Source organism: Orcinus orca, chromosome 18 (genome assembly GCF_937001465.1).
Source record: "Orcinus orca chromosome 18, mOrcOrc1.1, whole genome shotgun sequence".
NCBI lineage: Eukaryota > Metazoa > Chordata > Mammalia > Artiodactyla > Delphinidae > Orcinus > Orcinus orca.
This window is the reverse complement of record NC_064576.1, coordinates 28,021,183-28,044,204: the sequence shown is the minus strand read 5'-3', so window position 1 is coordinate 28,044,204 and position 23,022 is coordinate 28,021,183. Positions and strand designations below refer to the sequence as shown.

The 23,022-nt window shown below is 38.7% G+C and overlaps 1 protein-coding gene across 18 annotated transcripts in view; it reads left to right on the top strand.

Moving 5' to 3' along the window:
• SCEL (sciellin) overlaps positions 1-23,022 on the top strand; it is a 140,942-nt gene that overhangs the window by 25,630 nt on the left and 92,290 nt on the right. For all 18 annotated transcript variants that reach the window (XR_007472993.1, XM_049700982.1, XM_049700991.1 and 15 more), the window contains 5 exons: positions 2,055-2,123; positions 7,380-7,448; positions 8,383-8,421; positions 9,445-9,525; positions 18,839-18,904. Coding sequence is in view for 17 of the 18 variants with exons in the window: in XM_049700982.1 (XP_049556939.1) it covers positions 2,055-2,123; positions 7,380-7,448; positions 8,383-8,421; positions 9,445-9,525; positions 18,839-18,904 (324 nt within the window). In the remaining variant the exon portion in view is untranslated. The remainder of the gene's footprint in view (positions 1-2,054; positions 2,124-7,379; positions 7,449-8,382; positions 8,422-9,444; positions 9,526-18,838; positions 18,905-23,022) is intronic.

Here is a 23,022-nt window from a genome sequence, read left to right as displayed (position 1 = left end):
CACAAAGATGCATAAGACACCAGCCTTGACCTTAAGGAACTCACATTTCATGGAAAAAGATGAATACATAAGCACAAATACTCAAATTTACCATGGAAAGTGCTTGTGGAAGTGTGTGCCGGTGCTTTGGGAAGGAGCAGAGGGAGTGGCTAACTTTGCCTGAATGAGTGGGAGACCTCACTGAGGACGTGGTTGTTAAGAGGCGCTTCCAGCAGAAGCAATGATATGTCCAAGAGTTCCACACGAGCAGAGACTGAAAATAAAGGAAAAGGAAAATAAATAATAGTCTCATCACCCTAGAAAACAAGCTTCATAGTGTGCACAAACTAGGACATTTTACTGTCCTTCCTCTGCCCAATCATTAAAACATGTCACATGAGGCAGAAGCAAAAATAGTACCTGTGGAGATGCCCTATGTGAGCCAGTCCCTATTCTAAAGTCTGGGGACAAAACAAAATCCCCGCTTTCATAGAACTTGCTTCCTAGTTGAAGGTGGAGGAGGGAGAGACTGAAAATAAACAAACACAATATAATATGTCATGTGGTGATAAGTGCCTGGAAGAATAAAGCTACTAATGAGATATACAACAATAACATCTGTAAAAGGGGCTGTTTTCTGGAAGGGGGTCAGATGGCCCTGCAGCACCTACCTGCACTCATGTATCACACCTGCTGGTGAACCACACTATGATTTCACTCTGAGTTTCTTCAAAAATGCGGGGAATTGCATTAGGCATTTTTTAACCTTATTCTTGCTTTAACCGACACTATTCCTTCTACCTCTGTTTGTTCATGTCTGTTTATCTTCCAAGATCCACCTTGACCTGCACCTCATCCCGAAAGCCTTCTGTGATCCCCGCCTCCACAAATAAGCTTTCTCAGCTTCAAACTTCCTTGCACTTGACCTGAACCTTTTCTACGGCACTGACCACTTGTTGCACTTGGACGTATGTCTGATTTTTCCCTCTAGCTCTGTGTGTGTAGGGGCTACGGATAATTCATTCTCGACTTCCTCACTCACAGTCATCAGCACAGTATATTGTTTACCTCCAAATATTTGCTTAATAAAGATATACTATATCAAGTTAAAAATTACATGTTAAATAATATACTGTTTTAGTACTTTTTCTGATTCAATATGTTTGGTCTGTCAGCTTCAGGTGATGCTTTGAAATGCAAACTGTAAATCATGGTATAATTGTCCAAAGAGCTTGCTTTCCCTGTATCACAAGGTTATATAAAGCATTAAACAGGCTTTTTTTTTTTTGCTGATTGATCAGTCTGATCAAGCTAGCTCCACTGCTTTGGTGATCATCGTTCCTACTATTGGGCCTTCTATCTTCATTTCCCTTATTTTCTTGTCTTCTCCCCCACTCCCTTTTTTTTTCTACTTATCTGTCCGTCTTAACTCTCTGCCTCTGTCTCTTCTCTCCCTTCTTCTCCCGGTCTCCCCTCTCTTCTCCTATCCTTCCCATCCATCCTTTCTCTATTCCCCCACTGTCTTCTTTTCATTTCTTTCCAGTGTCTCCTGTTTCTCTCTTTTCCTTTTTTTCTTCTCTCTCCCTCCCTCTTCTCTGCCAGCAAGGTCTCTTCTCTCAACCCTGTCCACGGTGCTGAACGTATAATGAAGCAACTTGTACATAGCTGTTGTGTTGGCTTATGGCTCTGCTGAAACTCTGCAAACAAAATATAGCTGATTATAAGGGACTGAGTTCCCATTACATAAAAATCAACAACATTGAAAACACTACATATTAGTTATTAACCATTTTGCATGTTGTGCTTCTTGTTTTACATATCCTTATCACCAATTTGAATGTGTTACATTGTAATTAGAATAATTGGACCTAGAGAAGAATTCTTTTATTAGCATGGAGAATAGGGTTTGCTATATTTTATCCTACCCAAGTCAAAGCCTGGGAAGATTTCGGTACTCCAAGTCTGTAACATGTACATCTCCTACCTGAATAGGACAAAATTTTACCAAATCCATGATGTTTTATAACTATTTTTTGTAATTTATTTGATCTTTCTATAATTATTTTTTGCTACAGGAAAACAAACGAGAGGGATGAGCCAAAAGCCACAATCAGTTGGCACAGATCTGGTGACACTTTGGACAGGTAAGGTGTTTTGAACCACGCAAGCGGAATGCATAACATATGTTAAATCCAGTTTCTTATAAAGCATGAGACATTTAAATGTTTACCAAAGTAAGTTTTGAACCATGATATTTTATCTCCAGGGACAGAAGGACTATAAAGATTGAATTATCTTCTTCTTCAAAACTCACAAAATCTTGACTTGATATGCCATTTTCCTAAAATCTTGCTAGCAGTAGATCAATAGGAAAAATTCCGAAGAAACCGGTTTGAATATAGGTGGGGTGAGCACTGCATGTGGTCTGTTCAACTTTAAAACCTAGAATATAGGTTTTTTGTGTGTGAGTAGCCAGTTCCTGTTCTAACTTTGGTCTTTCCATCCCAGAGGCAGAGAAACAGCAGTTTCTATATAATTACCTTATGGAGAGACTATACCTTTTAATAATACAGTAGTTTTGATCTGCTCTAGGATAAAGACATTAGCTCTTTACTTTAGAAAGTGAAACTACTCTTTCGGCAGTGGAGTCACCATATGGCTGTGGAATGAGTCATTGGCTGAGCCTGCTATTGGCTCAGTCTTAGACAGAGGGAAAAGAAGGGCTCATCCCTATATAGAAAATTGAGGAATATCTATTCAAGTTGAAGTGTAAATGCTACAAGTCACATTTTAATTTTATATTTGGTAGAGGTGCTTATTAGGCATAAGTAAAGAACAAAGTTAACATGTTATTTGGAATCTAGACATAGTGAATACCTGAGGCCATTTATAGTTGAAGCCACTCCCTGTAGCTAAAGATGTGCTGCTTTTGGAGACAAACGTGCCACCCGCTACAATTGAAGCACATATGCTGAAACCTATGGCATCTAATAGATTCTATATTCACACCATGCCTGTGCCAATTAATACAGCAAATGCATGCACTTCTGCACTCTTCATAGCTTTTTTAAAAAAATAATTTATTTGCTTTATTGAAATCCATCAAAATTAATAGTCTCTACTTTTTGAAAGATACTGTTAAGAGATAAACATCAAACCAAAGACAAGGAGAAAATATTTGCAAATCATAGAAGTGATAAAACACACACACACACACACACACACACTTATATCCAGAGTTTATAAAGAACTCTGCAAATAAGAGAGAAGTACTTCCAAACGGCAGAGTAAGGACCTCCAAAAATCCACTCCTCCAGAAAAGTATTAACACTGGAAAAAACTGTCAAAATCAACATTTTCCGAACTCTGGAAATTAACCAAAGGCTTGAAACAATTTGCTAAGTGTCTATTCAAGAAAAAGAGTTGGCTGTCAGTAAGAACGGCACGAATTGCCACATTTTAAAGCTTCCTATTCACCTATTCCTCTCCCCAGCTCCATGGTAGCCTTGAAAACCAGCAGCCTTGGAACAACGGTAGCTTCTTCATAGCTTTTTAAGTCAATCTCCCGAATAGCTGATTAGCCCTGGTATCCCTAAGGAGGTGACTTCTCTCTTCTAATTCAAAAATCAGTTTGGGAGAGGAGTCATAGTACCTCTGCCCATTCACCTCCGCCTTGCAGGCTGTCCTATTACACTGCGAATTGAGGACGGAAACCCTACTTCTAGGAATGTAATTGCAAGTGAGATAATTATGTCTCAAGAAAGGTGAATATGTGGGAGACCTAAGCCTTTGTAGGCTGTGTGTCTGAAAGCTTTTCTCAGGCCAGTCAAGATAGAGCCTTGGAACTTAGCGATACACTAGAGCAGGCCTCACAGGCAAGCTAACTGAGTCATTCTCAGCCTCAGCGACAAATCAGAATTACCTAGAGAGCTTTTTAACTCTGCTGATGACTTGGTCCCACCAGCTGTCATCCCCCAAATTCTAATTTAATTAGTCTGAGGTAGGACTCGGACATTTTTTAAAGCTTAGGAAGTGATTCTGATGTGCAGCCAAAATTCAGAGCCACCAACCTAGCCCAAACCTTCATTTTGTAAACTAGAAAATGAGGCCAGAGACTCCCTGCCTTATTTACACAGAGGTTTAGCGGCGCATGTTTGGAAGAAGTATCCTGGTCAGGTCCTTCCGCAGGTAGTGTCTGTCTCCCAAGAGTGAGCTACATCTCTGTAAGTGTGGGAACAGATGTGAGGGAGAGAACACAGGAGTCTGTAAAGAAAGGCAAGCCCTCATAACAGGAGTCAGACTCCTATCATGCAGGCCACTCCAAGTGCAAGAGGTGAAATAATTTTGGGAGTTAGATGATCAAATGTATCAGGTGTGTATGTGTGCCATTTCAATACTAACGCATATAATAAATGACTAGGAGAAAAGTACTGACTTTACATTTGAAGAGTTCCCTTTTAAAATATACATCTGTTGGTAAAAATATGAAGTGTTCTAAAGAAATATAAGTTAATAATTGTGTACATGCATACAATATGGGGTAAACCCTGAAGGTGGTTTCTTGACTGATTTGGAAAACCTAGGTTAAGGAGCCCTCTAGTGTTCGGTTATGGAAGTGTTACTTTCCTTTGGTTGGATCCTGCTGCTAGTTATATTGTTTAGGTATTTCCTGTCTCTGAGACTGACTCCTATTAATCTCATATCACAACTTGGCAGAAAATTAGTTTCTAAGAGAAGTACAAAGTTAATCTCCCTAAGTAATAAGAAATTGATGAATGCATTGGAATAGTGGTTTAGAGCCCTCCAATATTGTTTATACACTGATTCCCCTAGTGGAGTGAAAGAGATAGTGGAGGTGAAAAATAGCAACTGGAGAAAGACATGTTGATCATGAGTGTTGGAACAATTACACTACAGAACCAGGTGTACGACATTGGGGCCTACTGGGAAGACTTTGGAGATAGACTACTTCCCGGCTGTGTGGCCAAGAGAAAGCCACACACCTTATCTGAGACTCCATTTCTTCATCTATAAAGTGAAAATAACTACACCTACCTTGTAGGGATGTTCTGAAGAGTAGAGGAAATTGTATAAGATGAGTGGCAAAGAGTAGTAGGTAGCTATTTTTATTATTACATGCAGTATTGCCCACACAGATCAACATAGTAGAATTTTGATTAACTTCATTTAATTGTAACCTCAGAACTCTCCTTTATTTAAACCTTGAAGGTGTTTGAAATTAACGCTCTGTTTTCTTTAGACAGATTGTCATTTTCCCTGTACCAGAGTAGCAATTTCCCAAGATTATTTTTATCTTATATGAGGATCTCACAGACAGCTATAAACGCTGAGTAGTTTCCACAGAACATTTAAGATTTAGGATTACCTGACATCTTATGGTATTCACAGTGGTTTACTGCAGAGCTCTTTAATTATAAACACATCAGAGGCTCAGTAGCAATTAGTACAGGGAATTTACTTATAGTCTTTGGCCTAATGATCACCTGAGAGATCATCATGAGTTTTTTTTGTTTTTTTTTTTGTTTTTTTTTGCGGTACGCGGGCCTCTCACTGTCGTGGCCTCTCCCGTTGTGGAGCACAGGCTCCGGACGCGCAGGCCCATCAGCCATGGCTCACGGGCCCAGCCACTCCGCTGCATGTGGGATCTTCCCGGACCAGGGAACGAACCCGTGTCCCATGCATCGGCAGGCGGACTCTCAACCATTGCGCCACCAGGGAAGCCCTCATCATGAGTTTTTTTTTTTTTTTTTTTTTTTTTTTTTTACCACTCTCCTGACTTCTAGCAACACTTAATCATCATGAGTTTTTAATACTTGGATTCATTCTGTACAAGATAATACCTGTATTGTGAACAGTCAATTGAGAATATGGAGCTCTGGAGGATTCCAACCTTTCTTCCTTTTTACATTCAAGAGTTATCAGTTTGTGGCATTACATACCATAAACAGAAACTATTTGGGGTTGACTCGTGGAATTTTAACAATTAGGGTTATTTACCCAATGTTTTAGTTGCACATGTCAAAGTGACATCTAGGAATTGAAATCATTTTAAAGCTATGACAATTAAGCCATATTTTTCTATCATGAATTTTTTTTTTTTTTTTTAGAACAAGGCAAGGTTAGTGTCCTTCTTCCCAGGAACAGTTTATAAAGCCCTGTACTAAAGTGGATGATAAAAGTGAAAGTTTAGAGAAAGTTATGGTAGACCCATAGTATGGGATCAACAGAAGAATCTTGCTGATCTTTTGTTTTCTGGAGCCTGATTTTGCCACATCCTAGCTTTGTGCAAGCCTGCAGAGTGCTCCAGAAGACAGCCCCACATCTCAGGAAGAGCTTTCCTATCTGGTGTGTTCTTCCTGGCGGGAAGGGACAGAACAGGGGTTGCAGTTGTGAGATCCCACCACTGGCATGCAGACTACCGGATTCCTAGTTTGTCTTATGACCCAAAGGACAGACAAACACACCTTTTCCAGAACTGCCCTCCTTGTGGAGACCTGAGTTTAGAGGGTTTAAAACCTCTGATGGTCCGCAGGGCCTATTAACAAAATGTGTTAGTCAGTGTAAACAAGTTTGCCAGGGTAGAGCAACTCTTGTAACAAGTTCCTTCTGCTGCCTCCAAATCTTGGTCGGTTAGCCCGATAGAAGATTACTGCTCACTCCCCTCAGAGTCCAAAGGGATTGGCTGGAAAATTAGGGGATGACCCTGTTCCATGGAATGACTCAGGGACCTAGGTTCTTTCCTAGGTTTTAATGCTGCCATCTTCAACCCATGGGCATCAAAGCCATAGCAGAAGGGGAAGAAAGAGCAAGGAGGATCACACAAGAGGTTTTATGATGGGTTTGCAAGTCATGAATAATATTTCTGCCCACGTTCTTTAGTTTAGAATGCAATCATATGGTCCCAACTTAATTGTAATGAAGATTGGGAAATATGGTCTTCCTGTGTGCTCAGAAGGAAAATAAAGAGTTTGACAAGCATATAGCATTGTCTATGCCACAAAACATTTTTTAAAAATTGCTTAAGTCTTCCATTGATTCCTTGTAGCGACATAGGAAGTACTGTCATTGGCTAGATATATTATTAAACAATAATGAATATGAAATAGTTAATGAGTTAAATGCTCAAATGAGTCAGAAAGGCTAGTTGAAAAACATAAACTTTAAAAGTTGCAAACTGTATCAAAATAGCCTCATAAATAGATTTTGTTGTAAGTAGCTTTTTTGTTAATTGCAAAATTTTCTAACATGTAACACCTGAAAAGCAATTGTTTTTACCAGAGAAAGTTTCTGTTGTGAAGTGATTATAGCAAGAACGAGATCTGAAAGGAGTTTAATAATCTAAATGTTCATCCAGACTTTTGTCTTATTTCTTTATAAAGGATCTCAGACAGAAATGATGCTGCCAAAACATATAAGGCCAATACCCTGGATAACCGAGTAACCAATAGGTAACAGTATCTACTAACTTTGGGAAAGGCTCAAGTAATACAATATTTTTCTAAGCGTTACTTATTTACTTGATATTAAGTAGGATTCTTCAATCCTGCTTAATATCTTTCTGTAAATTCTCATCCTCTATTTTTTTGTTTGTTTGTTTTTTAGATGTTGGGGGTAGCAGTTTATTAATTAATTTATTTATTTTTGCTGTGTTGGGTCTTCGTTTCTGTGCAAGGGCTTTCTCTAGTTGCGGCGAGCGGGGGCCACTCTTCATCGCGGTGCGCGGGCCTCTCCTGTTGCGGAGCACAGGCTCCAGACGCGCAGGCTCAGTAGTTGTGGCTCACGGGCCTAGTTGCTCCGCGGCATGTGGGATCCTCCCAGACCAGGGCTCGAACCCGTGTCCCCTGCATTAGCAGGCAGATTCTCAACCACTGTGCCACCAGGGAAGCCCCATTCTCTATTTTTTTTTCACACAAATAATTCTGGCATAAAAACTTTACTCCTGCTCATGGTTAAAGAAAAATAAAGTCTTACTTCTGGCTTCAGAATCAAGAGAGTTCATTGCTTCAGGCCATCATTCTTACCACATTTATGTTTCTGTTTAAGTTATCCTGGTGGCAAGATTATGAAATACATGTAAACGTCAATTTTACATTCCTATTGTTAAAGAAAATTACTGAACCCAGCAAACAAAAACACGGGGCTTAAAAGATAATGAATTTTCTAATGAAAAAAAAAATTCTTTTGGAATCTAATACACAAAAGGTAAAAAAATCATGAGATCAACTTTTCAAATTTATTCAAATACTGATGCTTTCTTTTTCTTTCTCGCAAATAATGTTAACTTTTAATAATAATAACTCTAAGTTCATGGACAATTGCAAATTGATGCAAGAATTCATTCTTTGTTGCTGCTCAAACTTTGCCTTCTTTTTTTCTTACCAGAAACATGTCCACGTTTCGCTCACCGGAAGAGACAAAGATGTATGTACTTTTCTAACTGACATTACATTTTAAGGATAAAGTGTATTTCTTCCTATGTGTGCAAGAAAAATCAGGATATACTGCCCTCAGACCAAAGTTTCATTGTAGTTCAGCCATGCCCCCATAGCTTTGGCAGAGTTGAATAGTAGAAATATTGAAATGCTCTGCAAAATTTCAAGTGTTTTCTGTCTGGACTTTTACACAGAAGGACTTCTCCTCTAACCAAACACCAAAGCTTAGGTCATTCTTCTTTTTCTTTTCTTTTTTTGAAATCTAGAACCTTTTAATTTTTTCCCTATCCCTATGGCAACTCTTTCTTCTTGCACATTTCACTTGCTCCCAAAACACCCATCGTATCTACAGTACAACTTAGTCATGAAATCACGGCTTTGGTAGCAATCTATGTAGACAAAATACGTTTTCCCTGTACTAACAATGGTTGTAATAAACTACCAAACTAGGTAGATTTTTGAAAACTTAGTTGGTTTTTAAATTTGTATTTACAAATAAAGTAATTTTCACACTGGACTGCACCTCCAGTAGTTGAAAAAGGCCTGAGTGACCTCCATTTTTTTTTTGAGGGTCGGCATATATTAATAAATGCTAAATAGAGATTTAAAGTGGTGTGATTTTTAAATGTTTTCTTAAACTAATGCTTTTAATGCAAAAAATTTCAATATGATTCTGTTAGTCACAACATATACAGGATCAAAAAATATATGTAGGAATCCATAGGACATTGGAATTGATTGGTCTGGGTTTCAGACACACCATGTCACATAATGAATGACTTCTTCATTCAATTCCTTCGGTTTTAATTATTTGTATGATAGCCTGGCAATTTGTAAAATAGTAAACTAAGGAAGAACTTTTTCTCTTGTTGCTCTTTCATGCTCAAGTGAAATATTTTGTGATGGATTCAGAGCAGGTGGGAATATGAGTAGATTATAAGACCTTTCAAAGGTGGGGTAGAGTGGAAAAGTTTCAGAAATGTGATCATTGTTTGTTCTTGTGATGAAACAGGCAACCTGGAGGTTTGTTCAGTGCAAATGCCACCAACACCCCAGCTTCCAACTCTGCTACTACTCCTGTAAAGAAAAAGAGGTATGATGGGCTCGTTGGGACTACCTCTTGCTGCAGTTCTGTAAGGGATTATTCTTTATTAATTTCTGAACTAAAACATCCACAAAGGCGCCCAGGCAGCGTCCAGAAGTTGCTCTGCCCTTCCTCATTATTCCCTCCTCCCCTTCTCAGGGGTCCAGTGCCTGCTAGCTACTCCTGTCCTCAAACCTCAGTCCTTTCCCTACCACCCACAATCTCCCTTTCAAATATGCCAGCTTTTCCCCCCCAATTTTATTGAGAAATAACTGACATACAGCACTGTGTATGTTTAAGGTGTACAGTGTGATCGTTTGATTTACATATATTATGATCACCCCAATAGGTTTAATTGATATCCACCTATCATCTCATATAACATCCTTATGTCAATAAAAAGAAAAAAAAATTCTCCTTTTGATGAGAACTCTTAAGATCTATTCTCTTAACAACTTTCCTGTGTATCATACAGGAGTGTTGACTATAGTCATCATGTTATACTTTGCATCCCTAGAACTTATTTATCTTATAACTCTATTGTCCTTTGTTGAATGATATTTTAAATGGATATAAAATAAATTGGTCTAAAGGGCAAAAAACCCAAAAAGGTAAGTTTGTACCTTTTGCCCACCTTCCTCCAATCCACCTGATACCCCTGCCTCTGGTAACCACAAATCTGATCTCTTTTTCAAGTATGCTCTCTTAGGGTCTTGAATAACTAGGTAATGTTTTGATGATGGAGCTCAGATATTAAAGAGCAAGGTACTTCAGGTTATACATTTTAACAGAGTCCTACTACAGGGAATTCCTGCCCTGTGTGTAATAACTGCAGTGTGGCCAAGTGTCACCATGCTCCTGAAACCAGCCTGAATCTTGGATGCCTCCTCTGCTCTGTGCATTGTGCTACTTCCAAGTACAGAGTCAAAGGCCACGTCTTGAGGCCCCAGTCTGCGTTCTTGTGGTCATTCCTCTTTCAGCTTCCCCTGCGTGGCCTCGCATTTTTGCCTGTGCTAAGTTCCATTTATCTAGTAGGCATGAAGAGGAGCTAGACTTTGGTGGTGCAATATTCTCCATGTGACAAAATGTGATGGCGGAAGTGATTTTTGCATGTTGAAGAGAACACTGTGCCAGTGAATCATGATGCAAATGGAAAACAAGCATTCGTGAACCTCAGTGCTTTTGAAATTTTCTTATTTTCTTTGCCTGCTCCTAGGACTATGCCTGGTATAGGGTAGCTGCTCAGTGTTTGTTGATGGGCTGTCTGACGGTCATGGTGCTGCTATAGTCCTCCTGGAGAGAAATGGCTGATTCTATTTTCTCCTGCAGTCGGAATTTTCGTTGTATCTACAGTCTCAGAAAATACGACCACCTTTCTCTTAGACCCAAATTTCACATCCCCCCCCGATTCTGTGTCTGTTAAGAAAGGTTGGAAGGGAAATTTAAGGTCAGTTAGTTCAGTCTCCTACCCAGTGCAAGAATCGTTCCTCTGACACGTTAGGCATAATTCAGGACCACTGAAGCCAGCAATACGACTCTCACTTTTGTGATATGCCTTGACTAGCTCTCAGGGATTGCAATGAGCTGAAATCTGCTTTGATTTACTCCCATCCCACCTTAGTTCAGTCCTGTGATGCCTCAGAGAATAGATCAGCTTCAAGAATTTAAAGGAGTCTCCTGTCCTTATCCCTTACTTTCCTTCTCTGGGCTGTATTACTCTCCTCTGAACAGCTTCATTTTTGATCCTTAACTTAGTCTTTTTGACAGTCCTTAGCTATCTCTACCAATTAAAATTATGTCCTGGTAATGTGAAGACACCTTTCTAATTGGATATATATGTGTGTGTATATATATATATATATATATACACACACACACACACATAAATATATATGCATCTATATAAAATTGAGGTTAGCATTGCTGTGGTGTTCATTTATATTTTCAATATTCTTACTTGTCAGAGTTTCCTATCATACAGTTTTTCTTTAAAACTGTATTTTGAGTAGAGCACAAGATTGTTGTTATTTTTATTATGAAATGTTTTAGAAATGCAGAAAAATAAAAACAGAGAGAGGTGTTTTGATGATAAGCAACCATGAGCTTACCATCTAGATTCAACAAGAGTTATTTTCCAGATTTCCTTCAGACTTTTTTTTTAACATCTTTATTGGAGTATAATTGCTTTACAATGGTGTGTTTGTTTCTGCTTTATAACAAAGTGAATCAGCTATACATATACATATGTTCCCATATCTATTCGCTCTTGCATCTCCCTCCCTCCCACCATACCTATCCCACCCCTCTAGGTGGTGACAAGACACCAGGCTGATCTCCCTGTGCTATGCGGCTGCTTCCCACTAGCTATAGGATTTACAATGGGTAGTGTATACATGTCCATGCCACTCTCTCACATTGTCCCAGCTTACCCTTCCCCCTCCCTATGTCCTCAAGTCCATACTCTAGTAGGTCTGCGTCTTTATTCCCATCCTGCCCATAGGTTCTTCATGACCATTTTTTTTTGATTCCATATATATGTGTTAGCATACAGTATATGTTTTTCTCTTTCTGATTTACTTCACTCTGTATGACTGACTCTATGTCCATCCACCTCACTACAAATAACACAATTTCATTTCTTTTTATGGCTGTGTAATATTCCATTGTATGTATGCGCCACATCTTCTTTATCCATTAATCTGTCGATGGACACTTAGGTTGCTTCCATGTCCTGGCTATTGTAAACAGAGCTGCAATGAACATTGTGCTACATGACTCTTTTTGAATTATGATTTTCTCAGGGTATATGCCTAGTGGGATTGCTGGGTCATATGGCAGTCCTATTTTTACTTTTTTGACAAACCTCCATACTGTTCTCACAGTGGCTGTATCAATTTACATTCCCACCAACAGTGCAAGAGGGTTCCCTTTTCTCCACACCCTCTCCAGCATGTATTGTTTGTACATTTTTTGATCATGGCCATTCTGACTGGTGTGAGATGATATCTCATTGTAGTTTTGATTTGCATTTCTCTAATTATTAATGATGTTGAGCATTCTTTCATGTGTTTGTTGGCAATCTGTATATCTTCTTTGGAGAGATGTCTATTTAGGTCTTCTGGCCATTTTTGATTGGGTTGTTTGTATTTTTGATGTTGAGTTGCATGAGCTGGTTGTAAATTTTGGAGATTAATCCTTTGTCAGTTGCTTCATTGGCAAATATGTTCTCCCATTCTGAGGGTTGTCTTTTGGTCTTGTTTATAGTTTCCTTTGCTGTGCGAAAGCTTTTAAGTTTCATTAGGTCCCATTTGTTTATTTTTGTTTTAATTTCCATTTCTCTAGGAGGTGGGTCAAAAAGGATCTTGCTGTGATTTATGTCATAGAGTGTTCTGCCTATGTTTTCCTCTAAGAGTTTGATAGTGTCTGGCCTTACATTTAGGTCTTTAATCCATTTTGAGTTTATTTTTGTGTATGGTGTTAGGGAGTGTTCTAATTTCATTCTTTTACATGTAGCTGTCCAGTTTTCCCAGCACCACTTATTGAAGAGGCTGTCTTTTCTCCATTGTATATTCTTGCCTCCTTTACCAAAAATTGGGTGACCATATGTGTGTGGGTTTATCTCTGGGCTTTCTATCCTGTTCCATTGATTTACATTTCTGTTTTTGTGCCAGTACCATACTGTGTTGATTACTGTAGCTTTGTAGTATAGTCTGAAATCAGGGAGCCTGATTGCTCCAGCTCTGTTTTTCTTTCTCAAGGTTGCTTTGACTATTCGCAGTCTTTTGTGTTTCCATACAAATTGTGAAATTTTTTGTTCTAGGTTTGTTCTAGATCTGAAAAATGCCATTGGTAGTTTGATAGGGATTGCATTGAATCTGTAGATTGCTTTGGGTAGTATAGTCATTTTCACAATGTTCATTCTTCCAGTCCAGGAACATGGTATATCTCTCCATCTGTTTGTATCATCTTTAATTTCTTTCATCAGTGTCTTATACATTTCTGCATACAGGTCTTTTGTCTCCTTAGGTAGGTTTATTCCTAGGTATTCTATTCTTTTCATTGCAATGGTAAATGAGAGTGTTTCCTTAATTTTACTTTCAGATTTTTCATCATTAGTGTATAGGAATGAAAGAGATTTGTGTGCATTAATTTTGTATCCTGCTACTTTACCAAATTCATTGATTAGCTCTAGTACTTTTCTGGTAGCATCTTTAGGATTCTCTATGTATAGTATCATGTCATCTGCAAACAGTGACTGCTTTACTTCTTCTTTTCTGATTTGAATTCCTTTTATTTCTTTTTCTTCTCTGATTGCTGTGGCTAAAACTTCCAAAACTATGTTGAATAATAGTGGTGAGAGTGGGCAACCTTGTCTTGTTCCTGATCTTAGTGGAAATGGTTTCAGTTTTTCACCATTGAGGAGATGTTGGCTCTGAGTTTGTCATATATGGCCTTTATTATGTTGAGGTAAGTTCCCTCCATGCCTACTTTCTGGAGGCTTTTTATCATAAATGGGTGTTGAATTTTGTTGAAAGCTTTTTCTGCCTCTATTGAGATGATCATGATCATATGGATTTTATTCTTCAGTTTATTAATATGGTGTATCACACTGATTGATTTGCATGTATTGAAGAATCCTTGCATTCCTGGAATAAACCCCACTTGATCACGGTGTATGATCCTTTTAATGTGCTGTTGCGTTCTATTCGCGAGTATTTTGTTGAGGATATTTGCACCTATGTTCCTCAGTGATATTGACCTGTAGTTTTCTTTCTTTGTGACTTCTTTGTGTTGTTTTGGTATCAGGGTGATGGTGGCCTCGTAGAATGACTTTGGGAGTGTTTCTCCCTCTGCTATATATTGGAAGAGTTTGAGAAGGATAGGTGTTAGCTCTTCTCTAAATGTTTGATAGAATTCGCCTGTGAAGCCATCTGGTCCTGGGCTTTTGTTTGTTGGAAGATTTTTAATCACAGTTTCAATTTCAGTGCTTGTGACTGGTCTGCTTATATATTCTATTTCTTCCTGGTTCAGTCTCGGAAGGCTGTGCTTTTCTAAGAATTTGTCCATTTCTTCCAGGTTGTCCATTTTATTGGCATATAGTTGCTTGTAGTAATCTCTCATGATCCTTTGTATTTCTGCAGTGTCAGTTGTTACTTCTCCTTTTTCATTTCTAATTCTGTTGATTTGAGTCTTCTCCCTTTCTTTCTTGATGAGTCTGGCTAATGGTTTATCAATTTTGTTTATCTTCTCAAAGAACCAGCTTTTAGTTTTATTGATCTTTGCTACTGTTTCCCTCATTTCTTTTTCATTTATTTCTCATCTGATCTTTATGACTTCTTTCCTTTTGCTAACTTTGGGGTTTTTTTGTTCTTCTTTCTCTAATTGGTTTAAGTGTACGGTTAGGTTGTTTATTTGAGATGTTTCTTGTTTCTTAAGGTAGGATTGTATTGCTATAAACTCCCTTCTTAGAACTGCTTTTGCTGCATCCTATAGGTTTTGGGTCGCTGTTTTTTCATTGTCATTTGTTTCTAGATATTTTCTGGTATCCTCGTTGATTTCTTTAGTGATCTCTTGGTTATTTAATAGTGTATTGTTTACCCTCCATGTGTTTGTATGTTTTACAAATTTGTTCCTGTAATTGATATCTAGTCCCATAGCATTGTGGTTGGAAAAGATAATTGATACGATTTCAATTTTCTTAAATCTACCAAGGCTTGATTTGTGACCCAAGTTTGATCTATCCTGGAGAATGTTCCATGAGCACTTGAGAAGAAGCTGTATTCTGTTGTTTTTGGATGGAATGTCCTATAAATAACAATTAAGTCCATCTTGTTTAATGTATCATTTAAAGCTTGTGTTTCCTTATTTATTTTCATTTTGGATGATCTGTCCATTAGTGAAAGTGGGTGTTAAGTCCCCTACTATGATTGTGTTACTGTTGATTTCTCCTTTTGTGGCTGTTAGCATTTGCCTTATGTATTGAGGTGCTCCTATGTTGGGTGCATAAATATTTACAATTGTTATTCTTCTTCTTGGATTGATCCCTTGATCATTATGTAGTGTTCTTCTTTGTCTCTTGTAATAGTCTTTATTTTAAAGTCTATTTTGTCTGCTATGAGAACTGCTACTCCAGCTTTCTTTTGATTGCCATTTGCATGGAATATCTTTTTCCATCCCCGCACTTTCAGTCTGTATGTATCCCTAAGTTTGAAGTGGGTTTCTTGTAGACAGCATATATACCGGTCTTGTTATTGTATCCATTCAGCCAGTCTATGTCTTTTGGTTGGAGCATTTAAACCATTTACATTTAAGGTAATTATCGATATGTGTGTTCCTATAAACATTTTCTTAATTGTTTTTGGTTTTTATTGTAGGTAAAAATTTTCCTTCTCTTTTGTTTCCTGCCTAGAGAAGTTCCTTTAGCTTTTGTTGTAAAGCTGGTTTGGTGGTGCTGAATTCTCTTAGCTTTTGCTTGTCTGTAAAGGTTTTAATTTCTCCATCGAATCTGAATGAGATCTTGCTGTGTAGGGTAATCTCGGTTTTTCCCTTTCATCACTTTAAATATGTCCTGCCATACCCTTCTGGCTTGCAGCTGAAAGATCAGCTGTTAACCTTATGGGGATTCTTTTGTATGTTATTTGTTGTTTTTCCCTTGCTGTTTTTAATATTTTTTCTTTGTATTTAATTTTTGATAATTTGATTAATATGTGTCTTGGCATGTTTCTCCTTGGATTTATCCTGTATGGGATTCTCTGCACTTCCTGGACTTGATTAACCCTTTCCTTTCCCATATTAAGGAAGTTTTCAACTATAATGTCTTTAAATATTTTCTCAGTCCCTTTCTTTTTCTCTTCTTCTTCTGGGACCTCTATAATTCAAATGTTGGTGGGTTTAATGTTGTCCCAGAGGTCTCTGAGACTGTCCTCAATTCTTTTCATTCTTTTTTCTTTATTCTGCTCTGCAGTAGTTATTTCCACTATTTTATCTTCCAGGTCACTTATCCGTTCTTCTGCCTCAGTTATTCTTTTATTGATTCCTTCTAGAGAATTTTTAATTTCATTTATTATGTTGTTCATCATTGTTTGTTTGCCCTTTGGTTCTTCTAGGCCCTTGTTAAATGTTTCTTGTAATTTCTCCATTCTATTTCCAAGATTTTGGATCATCTCTACTATAATTATTCTGAATTCTTTTTCAGTTGGACTGCCTATTTCCTGTTCATTTGTTTTGTGTGGTGGGTTTTTATCTTACTCCTTCATCTGCTGTGTGCTTCTCTGTCTTCTCATTTTGCTTAACTTACTGTGTTTGGGGTCTCCTTTTCGCAGGCTACAGGTTCGTAGTTCCCATTGTTTTTCATGTCTGCTCCAAGTGGCTAAGATTGGTTCAGTGGGTTGTGTACATTTCCTGTTGGAGCGGACTAGTGCCTGTGTTCTAGTGGATGTGGCTGGATCTTGTCTTTCTGGTGGGCAGGTCCGCATCTAGTGTTGTGTTTTGGGGTGTCTGTGACCTTATTATGATTTTAGGCAGCCTCTGTACTAATGGATGGAGTTGTGTTCCTGTCTTGCTAGTTGTTTGGCAATGGGTGTCCAGCACTGGAGCTTGCTGGTTGTTGAGTGGAGCTGGGTCTTGGTCTTGAGATGGAGTTTTCTGGGAGACTTTTGCTTTTTGATATTACATGGAGCTGGGGGGTCTCTGGTGGACCAGTGTCCTGAACTTGGCTCTCCCACCTCAGAGGCACAGACCTGATGCCCAGTCAGAGCACCAAGACCCTGTCATCCACAGGGAAAAAGAGAAAAAGGGAAAAAATGTATATATATCGTTGTTCCCAAAGTCAACCTCTTCAATTTGGGATGATTCGTTGTCTATTCATGTATTCCACAGTTGCAAGGTACATCAAGTTGATTGTGGAGCTTTAATCTGCTGGTCCTGAGGCTTCTGGGAGGGATCTCCCTTTCTCTTCTTTGTTTGCACAGCTCCTGTGGTTCAGCTTTGGATTTCAGCCCACGCCTGCGTGTAGGTCGCCTGAGGGTGCCTGCTCCTTACTCAGAGAGGATGGGGTTAAGGTAGCATCTGATTAGGGGGCTCTGGCTCACTCAGGCCGTGGGGGGAGGGAGTGGTACCGAATACGGGGAGAGCCTGCGTGGCAGAGGCCAGTGTGACATCGCACCAGCCCGAGGCACACCGTGTGTTCTCCCAGGGAAGTTGTCCCTGGATCACGGGACGCTGGCAGTGGCGGGCTGCACAAGCTCCCGGGAGGGCAGGTGTGGATAGTGACCTGTGCTCGCACACAGGCTTCTTGGTGATGGCAGCAGCAGCCTTAGAGTCTCATGCCCGTCTCTGGGGTCCGCGCTTTTAGCCGCGGCTTGCGCCCGTCTCTGGAGCTCCTTTAAGCGGCACTCTGAATCCCCTTTCCTCGCGCACCAGGAACTGAAGAGGCAAGAAAAAGTCTCTTGCCTCTTCGGCAGCTCCAGACATTTTCCCGGACTCCCTCCCGGCTAGCCGTGGCGCACTAACCCCCTGCAGGCTGTGATCACGCAGCCAACCCCAGTCCTCTCCCTGGGATCCGACAGAAGCCCGCCTCAGATCCCAGCCCCGCCCGCCCTGGTGGGTGAGCATATAAGCCTCTTGGGCTGGTGAGTGCTGGTTGGCACCGATCCTCTGTGCGGGAATCTCTCCGCTTTGCCCTCCACACCCCTGTTGCTGCACTCTCCTCCACGGATCCGAAGCCTCCCCCTTCTGCCACCCCCCATCTCTGCCAGTGAAGGGGCTCCTAGTGTGTGGAAACCTTTCCTCCTTCACAGCTCCCTCCCACTGGTGCAGGTTCCGTCCCTATTATTTTGTCTCTGTTTTTTCCTTTCTCTTTTGCCCTACCCAGGTATGTGGGGACTTTCTTGCCTTTTGGGAGGTCTGAGGTCTTCTGCCAGCATTCAGTAGGTGTTCTGTAGGAGTTGTTCCACGTGTAGATGTATTTCTGATGTAGTTGTGGGGAGGAAGGTGATCTCCGTGTCTTACTCTTCCACCATCTTGAAGCCCCTCCCCCAGATTTCTTTTTAAAGAAATGTCTACATTGTTTAGTGTCAAAGGAAATGGGAAAAGGGTTTTACTTGGAAATTGGAAAAGGGGTTTACTATATTCCAAATAGCCTGGAATATAGACAGTTATTTCCTATGGCAGGAAGTAAGTAGTTTTCATTTTATTTCCAAGACCTTGTAGGAAAGTCATCTTATTGCCTTTTTAACTGTTCATTTATTTTCAGCTTTTCCTGGTAGACATGTGGGTGGGGTCAAGCCTTTCCATGTTTATAATTGATGCCATTTCTTAACAGACAGTCCTGGTTTCCACCACCCCCTCCAGGTTATAAGGCCGCCCCAAGCACAGGAGCGAGCAGAAGGTAAGCGAAAGGTGTCAAAGGTAATTGAGATGTCATGTGATGGAAGAATCTGTTAGATATTGACAACGTATAATTGTGGATGCTTTGGAATAAACTGGGGGCAATTTTGTGAACTCTGAGAACTGAATAAGACAGTGCCCAGTGAAAGTGAGGTCAGGATACAAGTGGCCCTGGTAGGAAATCTGACAAGCTTTGAGGAGTAAGTGCCTGTATTTTTAGTTTGCTAAGGGTTGCTTTAACAAAGTACCATAAAGTGGGTAGCTTAAAAGAAATTTATTGTCTTACAGTTCTGGAGGCTAGAAGTCTAAGATCAAGGTGTCAACAGGGTTCCTTCTGAGGGTTGTGAGAGGGGATCTGTTCCACCCTTTCTACTGGCTTCTGGTGTTTTCCTAGCAATCTCTGGCGTTCCCTAGTTTGTGTAAGCACCATCCCAATCTCTGCCTTCATCTTTACGTGGTGTTCTCCCTGTGTGCGTGTCTGTGTCCAAATTTCCCTTTCTTACAACGACACCAGTCATATCGGATATGGGGCCCAACCACCTCTGGTATGATCTCATCCTGACTTAACTACTTATGTCTGCAATGACCCTATTTCCAAATTAGGTCACATTCTGAGGCACTGAGGGTTAGGGCTCCAACACATGAATTTGGAGAGGACCTAATTCAATCCGTAAGGGTAGCAGAGGAGAGAACAAACACTAGGTGGTGGCACTCCAGTGTGGGCTCCTGGTGCACAGCGATTTTTGGCTATGACAAGCCCAGATGTCTGGATGGGAATAGGTATGGCAAGTTCTTCGTAAACTTTAAGTGACAGATAAGTGGGGGATTTTTGTTTGTTTGTTTTTGTTTTGTTTTGCTTTTTTTTTACTTTTTGTTGTTGTTGAGAGCAATAGTTACAGGTAAAATTACAGAGCATGAGTAGCACCTTGTTCTACAATTTCCATGCTGGGAATGTCAACAACTATTTAACTTAATAAATATTTAATAAGTGATTACTGTATGCCAGATATTGTTCTAGGATCTTGGGAGATATCAGTGAACAAAACACAGAGCCTGCGTTTGAGCCTTCAAAGAAGTAGACACAAGTGTAGGACTCCCATAATCTATGTCATCACTAGCACTTGAAGGAAAATAGGTCTCCAAGCTGGTTTTGCTTTAGGGTATCCAAAATTGTTTTTATGTCATCAACCCCTAGAGTATCTTCACCAAATATTTCCATGTTTAAATGGGCTTTATTGTCCCAGTTCAACAACTGGAGAAGAGTTATGAAACAGTGTGCTTGTTTCATACGATATTGTTTTATTTCCAAAAGTTTTCATCTGTTGCACAGGCTTTTAATGTCTCTTTTATTTCCAAATGATAGGAATATTTGGAAATAAATGTCTTAAAATTTAAGTTGAATCTGTAAGGACATAAATAAATTTTAGTTGACTAATAGACACAAAGAGCTCAAGTTGTCTTGTTCATACTTCTGGCTGCATCTGCATGTATGTGTGTGTACATATGTATTTATTATATGTGTATAACATATATATAAAATTATTGAACATGTTGAACAATCACAACTTGGAATTACATTCACCTTTTAAAATATTTTCTTTTAAAACCTGTTCATGTATGGGTGATTTACAATTATATGAATTGCCAAATATGGATTATATTTCTAGTTTAAAACCTCCTTTCTCCTCAGGCTGTGTTTAGCTATTTCTCCATGAGTGATACCTTTCATGGAGCTACCTAAGTGGGAAAATATTAACTATGGGTTTTGCTAGTTACTATTGTAAGATAATACTTTAAGATCCATCCAGTTTTTTCTTGATAGACAGTAACTGACACTTAGAAATATTTATCACTTATTTCCAAGAAATATTTATCACTTATTTCCAAAATAACTTGTTATTTTTATCTTCTATTTATTATTCCATTATTAATGTAAATCATCATCATAATAAGCAACTGTTTATATAACTTTGTAAAGATACAAAAGGATTATTCATGAGCTAACATCTCATGTGTTCAATGCCCATTCAGCTGTGGATCTCTGTTTGCACAGAACTGATAGTGCTTGGCTATATGCCCTTCCGATTTATTCATAGCTGGATGTGATTTACATGGAAGATAAAATAAGTTACAATGCTCCTATTTCTGATTCTTGGATCAGATCCCTAGCACCGGAACTAAGGGAGAGGGAAGATTATTGGATAAGGTTGGTGAATTTAGATATCCATTCCTTTCTCAGAGTCACAGATTATTAATATAATGGCTAGACTGAAAGACTTCTCTTCAAGGATCAGAGCTAATGTCATGCCAAGCTTTCAGGGGAAGGAGAGAATAATAACACTATAGCAATGCCTTTGATTTCTAAAGTGCTTTTCTTTGGAAGAGCTCAAAGTACAATTTCTGTTTCTCACCTTTAATGTCAGTGCATTCTCAGGGCTGAGAAATAGCCTTTTTAGTAAAAACAGAAAAATAAAAGCAATTATTAAATGATGAAAGGAAGCACAGTCTTCAAAGAGAGATCTTTGTCCCCAGAAGAACAAAAAGAAAATGAAAATAGGTCAAAAACAGATAATCATGAACGACTACGATTTTTAATACTCACTAATAGCTCAATGCTAAGCTTATTTCCCTTCAACCTTTGCTTATTCACTGGTCTACTTCTCCCTTCCTCTCCCCTCCTATCTTATGCAAAAGAATTTCCCCTTAATACCAACACTCTCACTCTCATTTCTGTTCTTCGTTTTGTGAACCTTCATTTTTTCCATCACCTAATCTTTCCCAGAGATTTCATTTTCTCCTACACACCCATTGCCAATCATTACAGGAATGGGTCATTTTCCCGAACTTTGTTCCCCCTTGACCTCTCCATGATCTTTGATACCATGGACCATCCCATCCATCCCTCAGTTGTTCCTTTCTTGACTTACATAGTGTGGAAGAACCAAACTTAGTTGTGTTTGGATTAAAATCTATTACAGGCATGATATAAGCTGTACCCAAAGGGTCTTAAGCTTTTTTATCAACAGAAGAACCCATGATATCACACTGTTATCTATATTTATATGTATATCTATACCTATGACTCTGTAAGTCTGTGTTTATGTCTATATGTATTTCTACATCTACATCTAGAACTATATCTACGTGTAATTCTCTCTATATAATTAACATAAGGTTGGTGAGTTCAACTAGAGCTTAAATGAGCATATTTAATTTTCTAAAATAATCATATGTTATAGCTAAAGAAAAAAAAAGCAATTTTTTTAATGATTGAGCAACAAATAAAATGAATTTTTACTTCATTGAGTAGGTAGTAAACTTATAAAATTCACTACTAGAAAGGTTGGGCAGGAAACATAATTGAATTATAAGAAGGTAAAATAAGTATTATGAAATTATATTATATAAACTACATAAAAACTTGGAAAATTATGATGTTATAATTTTAAAAAGAAAAAACAATTAAATGCGTATCACAAATACAGTAATATAAAAATATGGAAGCTTGGGACAAAAGATAGAGGGATTTATAAAAATGAAAATAATTGTGGTTAAGATTTTTTTTTCAAATTTTTAAATTGGATTTTTTTAATTAGTTACCTATTTTATACGTATTAGTGTATATATGTCAATCCCAATCTCCCAATTTATACCCCACCCAAAAAAAGCAATTTCTTAAAACAAGTATCATTTTATGTATGAAATACATTAGTCTTGCAATAAGAGGGTTAAGATCTGGGAGATCAAACAAAATTTTGGAGTTAAAAGTCAAATACCTTGAAAGCCTCTTGCTCCCTTTTTGATAAAACAAGATTAAAGAGAGAAGCTGTAATTCATGATAGTAAGACATAGCAGATAAAGTTCTGAGCTTAAATAAAACTTTTTCTAGCTGATTTCATGCTCCTTGGTCATTGGATGTAAGTGTTCTCTGATCGTCTCTTCCTTCTCTTATTGAGAAGGGAAACCATCAATATAGTGTTTTGAATGACCAGCCTGTGTCAACAAGATTATTTCCTCTGAAATCTTCTTTTCAAATGCCATCAGAACCTGTCATTTCTTTTCATTTTAATCAGGACTGAATCAATCTTTTAGCGTTATAATTTTTGTTCCTCATTACAT